We start from the raw sequence: 7,610 nt of genomic DNA on the forward strand, positions 1-7,610 counted from the left end.
GGTTGCACCTTGTTAACTGCTCACAGAGACTAAATAATACCCCCAGCTTAATGCCTTGCATACTTTCAACATTATCATATAAAGATATGAAATTAGTTAAACAGGACTTTCCCTTTGTGAACCCATGTTGACTGTGCCTGATGATTGCATTGTTCTTTCAATGCCTTTCAATAGTATCCAGTATAATCTTCTCCATAATTTTTTCTAGGAATTGAGGTTAGACTAACAAGTCTGTAGTTTCCTGAGTCTTCCTTCATGCCCTTCTTATAAATTGGATAAAGTTGGTTAGCTTCCAGTCAGCAGGGACCTCCACAGACTCTCAAGACCTTTGTTAGGTAATTGAGAGGAGTCTTGCCATAACATCCACGAGCTCCTTCAGTACTCTGGGATGAATCCCAACAGGACTTATGAACATTCACCTAATACAGCTGGTCCTTTGCAATTTCAGTGTCCACAAATGGAAAGTCACTATTCCTGCACTTGTAGTCCTCCAACTCAGAAGGCAGGGTAGCCCAAGGTCTACCAGTATTCCCAAAAAATGAGGCAAAAGAAGCATTGAACGCCCCTGCTTTATCGTCATCCCTGTTAGTCAGGTGACCATCTTCAACAAGTACCAGTCCAATGTTTTCTTTAGACCTTCTTTTGCCATTAACATACTTAAAAAAGCCCTTCTTGTTTTCAGATACAGCACTGACCAGTTTCAACCCTAATTGGGCTTTGGCCTTTTGTGTCTTCTCCCCACATATACAAACCACAGCTCTGCCATCTTCCTGTGAAGCCTGACCTTGCTTCCAGAGACCATCCAATTTCTTTTCCTCTTGAGCTCCACAAGGAGTTCCCTGCTCAGCCAAGCTGGTCTTCTGGCCTGCTTGCTTGACTTTTGACACAAGTCAGAATTGCCTGCTGCTGTTCTTTTAAAAGGTAGTTCTTAAAAACTGATCAGCATTTGTGGACTCCTAAGCCCCAAACGCAGTATCCCAGGATGCTCTGCTAAGTAGCTCCCTGAATAGCCTCAAGACTCTTTGTAGCTGCGCTTTAAGTGCTGGCATACTGTGATGAGGTCCCCCCTGAGCCTTCTCTTTTCCAGGGAGGAAAGACCTAGCTCTTTCTGTCTTTCCTCATTGGGCAGGTTCTCCAGCCCTTTGACCATCTTGGTGGCCCAGCTTTGGACCATCTACCCTCTGTCCAGGTCTTTCTTGAATTGCGGGGACCAGAACTGGACACAGTGCTCCAGGTGTGGCCTGGCAAGCACTGAGTAGTGGGGGATGATCACGTCTCTATCTCTACTAGTAATAACCCTGCAGATGCAGCCCAGGATCTGGTCTGCCCGTGCTGCTGCAGCAGCGCACTGCAGATTCACATTCAGCTTGTTGTCCACCAGAAGCCCCAGATCCCTTGCAGGTAATGACTCTTTCTGACTGCAACACATGTTCAGTAGCTTGCTAAAATGATATATTTTAAGATTTAGATACTGAGTCTTCAGATGTGCTCATCACTATTGTTGCACACACAATCAACTAACGGCTGACACGTGGGATCCACATCTGTCAAGCTAGGTTTACGTGGGTTTACGTGGCAAGGTTTTGGTAGTAGGGCATGCTGCAGGTTGGCCTCTGTGAGAAGAGGCCAGGGGCTGCCCTGTGCCAGACACAGATGGTTCCAGCTCACTCCAAAACAGACCCACCTGCAGAACACAGCTGAGCCCATCAGCCACGCTGGTGGTGTCTCTGTGAAAATATATTTTAAAAGGGTAAAAAACACTGCAGGGCAGCTGTGAAAGGCATGAGAAAAACAGGAACAAAACAGTCCTGCAGGTCAGATAAGAAGGAGGGGGAGAAGGAGGTGCTCCAGACTCCAGAGCAGAGATTGCTCTGCAGCTCCTGGAGAGGACCATGGTGAGGCAGACTGTCCCCCTGCAGGCCACAGAGGACCACAGTGGAGCAGATATCCATACTGCAGCCTGTGGAAGACCTCAACATCAGAGCAGGTGTTGGGGAAGGTACAGCCCATGGAGACCTCACACAGGACCAGGCTCCTGGCAGGAACTGCAGCCCATGTTTAGGAGCCCACACAGCAGGATTTCTGGCAGGACCTGTGACCCTGTGGGGGACCCATGCTGGAGCTGTCTGTTCCTGAAGGACTGCACCCTGTAGAAAGGGCACATGCTAGAGCAGAGGAACAGTGTAAGGAGGAAGCAGCAGCAGCAACACCGTGTTATGGACTGATCACAAGCCCCATTCCCCATCCCCCTGCACTGGTGGGGAGGAGGAGGTAGAAGAGTCAGGAATGAAGGAGTGAAGTTGAGCCTGAGAAGAAAGGAGGGGAAGGGGGTTTTAGTTTTGCCTTTGTTTTTCATCATTTTATTCAATTTTTAATTAGCAATAAACAGAATTAATTGTCCCTGAGTCTGTTTGGCCTGTGTCACTAATTGTTAAGTGATGTCCCTGCCCTTATCTCAACCCAAGAGCTTTCTTACCTTATTTTCTCCCCCACCCTGTGGAGAAGGGTGACAGAGCAGCTTGGTGGGTATCCGGCAGGCAACCAGCCAAAGTCAACCCCACGACTCATGGAAGCAGTAATACAGGAGACTCAGAAGGCAACTTCCTGGTTCAGCCCTGATAGCTACTGCTGTGCACAGAGAGAAGACCCAAACCGGGAGAACAAGACCCTGCCTGAGCCCTGTGCCTTGCATGTACATGCAGCAGGACATCTAGGGTAAGCTGAGCTGGGTGAATGTTGCTTAAAGCAAGGATGTCAGGAGGAGCTGCTCTATCGCCAAGACTACAGACAAGGCAATGTCTTCAAGTATGTAGTGGTAGGGTATACAGAAGAGGAAAAAAGGCTCCTCAAGAGTTGCACAGCAATAGGATGTAAGGTAGAAGACACAGACTGCAACAAGGAAAATACAAAAAAACAAATTTGGAGAAAAAAAAGTTTCCCATGGGAATACTCAAACATTAGAAGAGATAGCACAGAGAGGCTATCCATCTGTGGGAATATTCAAAACTGAGCAAATCCCAAACAATCTGATCAAAGTTGTTCCTGCTTCCAGTGAAGACTGGGACCTGATGACCTCCAGAGGTCCCTTCCAACCTGGAGTACTCCTGACAGCACAAACATCCAGCTCTGTACTGGTAAGGCACCCAAAACTAAAAGATAAATGTTCTGTTTCCAAAGTACACAGTCCACACACTTAAATTCATTTAAAAACAAAAAAAAGTCTTATTGCTTTATTCAGATTTTGACATAGCTCACTTTAACGTTACTAGAAGTCCTGTTGAAGATCTATATAGAAACTGCTGACTACCTTTCAGCAGAAATCAGCTTAAAACAAATAGATAAAAATTATGGTATAATTCAGCCTGAATAATTTCCAATGAACTAAGTAATTCTCTCATTGTCTAAGAAGAGCAATCCTCATAAAATGCATTTACTGGCATTTGGTTTGGGCTCTCTTTTTGTTGTTTGTTTTAAACAAAACTTTGAAATACTCTGTGGATATATTTTTCATACTACAAGAATACAGAATGGCTTTATGAAATAACAACTTACAAACAGTCTTCTTTTGAAAGTTATGTACTAGCAATAATCTATCTTCTTTGACTTAAAAGTGCATACACATTCAAAGGTTTAACACATTTCCCAGACATCTTTTAACATACACACAAATCACATCTTTTTCCCCTTGAGAACAAAAAAGTAGTCAAAACTAATTCACAATTTTAAGAAGTGTTCCATGGAAAGTGTGCTACATTTTTTCTTCTGGGAAATCAAACCAGGAGGATCTGTTGACAAGACTCTTTGGCAGTCTCAGTAATGGTTGTCTCTCTGGACAGTCAAGGAAGGAAATCCTGGGGGAAGGCAGTTGACTGGAAGGCGCTGCTGGTGATTCTTGAACGTAGCTGGTTACAGTTTCTGTGTGAGGAGTGTTACTGCTGGTATCTGCTATGGTAAAACTCTGATCAGCTGCTGTTTCTTGAAGCTCCACATCAGCATTTCTAATGTCACTATCTAAGTGTCTCCTTCTGATAGGAATACTGTACTTTTTGGCTGCTCCTCCAGTTTCCTCAGGAACTCTATGAACAGAGGACCCTTCACACCCTCTCCTTCCCAGAAAAGAAGATGGAGACTCATTTTCTCTCTCATTTATCCGAGTTGTGCCTGTCCAAGTAATACTGCTGTCACATTCGGTACTTTCTGGCTCCTTGCTACTATCACTATCAATTGTAATCACTACTGGAGAAGAATGTGCAGAGTTACTCATGTGATGTTTCCGGTGTTTCTTCTTATGTTTTTTCCTTTTCTTTTTCAGATGCCTTGTTGCATCTGTTGCTTTTCCTTCATAGACTATCTCCACACTTGGACTCCTCGTCTTTTTTTTCTTTTTCTTACGCTTTGTCTCACTGCTTGCTCGATTGTCTGAAAGGCTATCTTCATTTTTGTAGCAGTCACTGAATTTTGAGAGTGTTTTCTTGGGGTCATTTTCTCTTTCTAGACTTGTACTCTCCATTAATGCATTCTCCAAGTGGCGAGTTTTGTACTTCCTTTTTCCACCAGGCTTTTCACTTTTCATTCTGTCAGTTCCTCCAGAAGGGGTCCTTGACCTGTTGCTTGATCGACTCCTTGACCTGCATCTTTCATAACAGTAATAGTGTCTCTCATGGAATCCTCTCTGGCTATGCAGACCTGCCCTTTCAGTAAACGACCGTAACCTGTATTCTGGACTAGCAGATTGCCTTGAATAAAGAGCATTAGACTGAGTCCTCCTGCTAGAGGATTCATAGCCATCTCCAAACATCTTTCGACTACAGAAAGCATAACCCCACTGTCTACTTTGACAACTGTCTCTTACATAATAACGATCACTGTCTCTACTTCTTGATCTCCTTTTGCCATGGCCTTTGCTACGTGATCGTGATCTGCTTATTTCTCTGGATGGAGTGCTCTCATGACTTAGAGAGCCTCTTTGGCTTTTTAGAGAGACTCTGGTGTCATGAGCCCTGGACCTCCTACTGCTTCTTTTGCTTCTGTGTTTGCTACTATCTCTGCTTCTTGATCGTCTCTTTTTAAGTTGGCTTTTGCTACGATGCTCCCTCCTCGAACGATGGCCATGACTGCCTCGACTGTTCCGTGAACAGGATTGTGGGCTCCTGGACCTTTCCCTTCTAGACAATCTGTGACTCCAAGGGGAGCATACTGTGTCACTCCCCGGAGAGCGGCTCCATCTCAAGTCCTGTGGAGACAGATCTTTTAGCTTACATTTGTTCTTCTCATTATCTTTTGTCTCTGTCTTCTCAACTGCAGGAGATAAGCAGCTTCTACAACTACCTACATCCTCCTTATATGTGGGGGACCGTGGCGAGAAACTCCTGCTCGGTTCACTATCACTCCAACTGTGACACTGTTGGGTTGGCTGCTGTTTCTTCACATCTTCCCTTTTCTCTTCCCTGATGGACTCCTCAGAGTCCGAGGACAGCTCAACCACTTCTGGTGTCCTCTCAGCTAATGGCTTAACATACCCAACAATAACACAATTGTCTGAGGAAGAGTCACTGTTGTTTGAGTCAGCATTAGCCTGTAACTGAGTTTGCAGCTTGGTTCTTTGACTCTTTGTAGCAGAGTCCTCATCAGAACTTTCTGATGTCTCCAGAGGAGAAGCTATGGTTGTACGAACCTCTTCTGAAATGGAATAGGAAGGCCCTGGAGTTTCATCATCCCAGGGGGCCTGACTAAGACCAGTCACAGACAGACTGTTACCTGGCCCTTGAGAATATGCCATATCTGGAGATATTGTAATAATTGACGAGTCTGAGCGGCTTCCTTCATCATACGACGGTGCAGGACAGTCATAATTGGCATGTTGATCATATGCTTCCAAGTTAAAAGGACAACGGGCAAAACTGATGAATTCGTGTAAGAAGTGTTCAGTCCGATTCAGCAAAAATGGCTTTAAATCTTCAGCAAAGGCCTGACTTTCCAGATCATACCTAGTCACATTACTCATGATAATGTGCTGTACAATATTAACCAAAGATCCATGGGCACCAAACAGGACTGTAAGTTCTCGCTTCAACCAAGGAACCAACCTGTGAAGGCAAGCAGGGTTGCGGCGGAAAAACTCAGCTGAAATGTCTCGATAGCGGCCACCATCCTGAATACTACGAATACGCACACCAGTACGATACAGAGCTCTGCGGAAGCTGATCATGTCTTCCTCCTGAATCTGCCGCAGAGATCTGCCCTCTGCGCTAGCCTGCCTCCTTGAGGCCAGCCTCCTCATCATCTGCTGAATCTCTCCGTCTCTTTGCCGCACTGGTTCACTCGACAAGCCTTCAAACAATATCCCATTATCTGGAGGGGACAGTGTCCGTCGGGAAGGGGAACTGCCAGCGCGGCGTTCCCCTGTTAAGGTGGTACGGTAACGAAATCTCTGGCCATTAGGGCTGGCAAAAGAGCTATTTTCTAAAGGGTTGATTATGTACTCCTTAAAGTCATCTTCAGCACGAATTGTATGGAAAATGGAAAAAAAGGGTTGCTTGCAGAGAGGGCATTCTGCTTTGTTTTTTGACCACTCCTGGACACAGCGGAAGCAGAACCTATGCAAGCAGCGATCCAGATATGCAACGTTGTCAAATCTATCCAAGCAGATGGGGCATTTAGAGTCAGGAGAGGCATCTGTTGGCAGCTTGCTGGTGCTGGCTTTTGGCGAAAAGTTGCTATCTTCTGAAAACTCCTTATCTGCTGAAGTCATGTTCTACAAAAGAGGGACAAAAGATCATTGCTACCTCAGAGAAGCAAAATACTGAAGTCTAGATGCAGAAACCCATAACAGTTGCCTTTAAAGTTGCAAAACCCAGGATTAGCACTGTGAGAGAACACCAAACAAAGAGAAAGCACGACCTAACTACTTTTCTTGGCTTTTCTTCACAGTGAGATTTGGCTCTTCAGTGCTACAAGTTTTAAACAGAGCTTAAATCATGCTGGCATATAAGAAGGGAACAGGCAGGACTCTGTCTTCTTCCCCACTCATAAATAACTGCCTTGTTCTGGCCATTAAATTTAGGACTAACATGGTGTCCCCTGAAACATAGTTCTAAAACACACTAACGGTTACATATGAAAAATATAAGAACAGTTAGTTCTGTCCTTTAAGTCAAAAAAATTGCACTCAAACTAAACTACCCGTTTCCAAGTTCTTCTGGACCTATCTTGTTCCTGCACCCTCTGCCCGTGTTTTGTTGGGCACTCAGGCTGGGCTGCATTCGGCTTGCTGGACTAGACGACCTCCAGGGACGTATTCCAGGCTAAACTAGTCTTTGTTTTTATGAATGAAGCAGAAACAGACAGGTGCCATTCCTACAGCTGTGCTCAGGTACACGCTGCCTTTGTATCTAGTCAGGCTGTCAAGCGTGGTTAGCAGTAAATCCCTGTATTTTAAAGTTATTTTAGGTATCAGCTCTATCCTAAGGCATTATAATTTAGTGCAAATAAGTCACCGTGCTACCTCAGGACGCGTTAGCCCCCACCTTTTGCAGCAAGCCCAGGAGCAGGTCGTAACCTCCTGCGGTACGCCGGGCACGAAGAGTGCCGTGAGGACAAGCCAGACACTC

The 7,610-nt window shown here is 45.2% G+C and overlaps 1 protein-coding gene across 1 annotated transcript; it reads right to left on the bottom strand.

The window, feature by feature from the left end:
- Positions 1-3,748: 3,748 nt before the first annotated feature.
- LOC104615700 (E3 ubiquitin-protein ligase Topors-like) lies at positions 3,749-6,751 on the bottom strand. Its single transcript, XM_010282259.1, has one exon. The coding sequence runs from the start codon at positions 6,749-6,751 to the stop codon at positions 3,749-3,751; it is 3,003 nt and encodes a 1,000-aa protein (XP_010280561.1).
- Positions 6,752-7,610: the final 859 nt, after the last annotated feature.

Source organism: Phaethon lepturus, unplaced genomic scaffold, assembly GCF_000687285.1.
Source record: "Phaethon lepturus isolate BGI_N335 unplaced genomic scaffold, ASM68728v1 scaffold4892, whole genome shotgun sequence".
NCBI lineage: Eukaryota > Metazoa > Chordata > Aves > Phaethontiformes > Phaethontidae > Phaethon > Phaethon lepturus.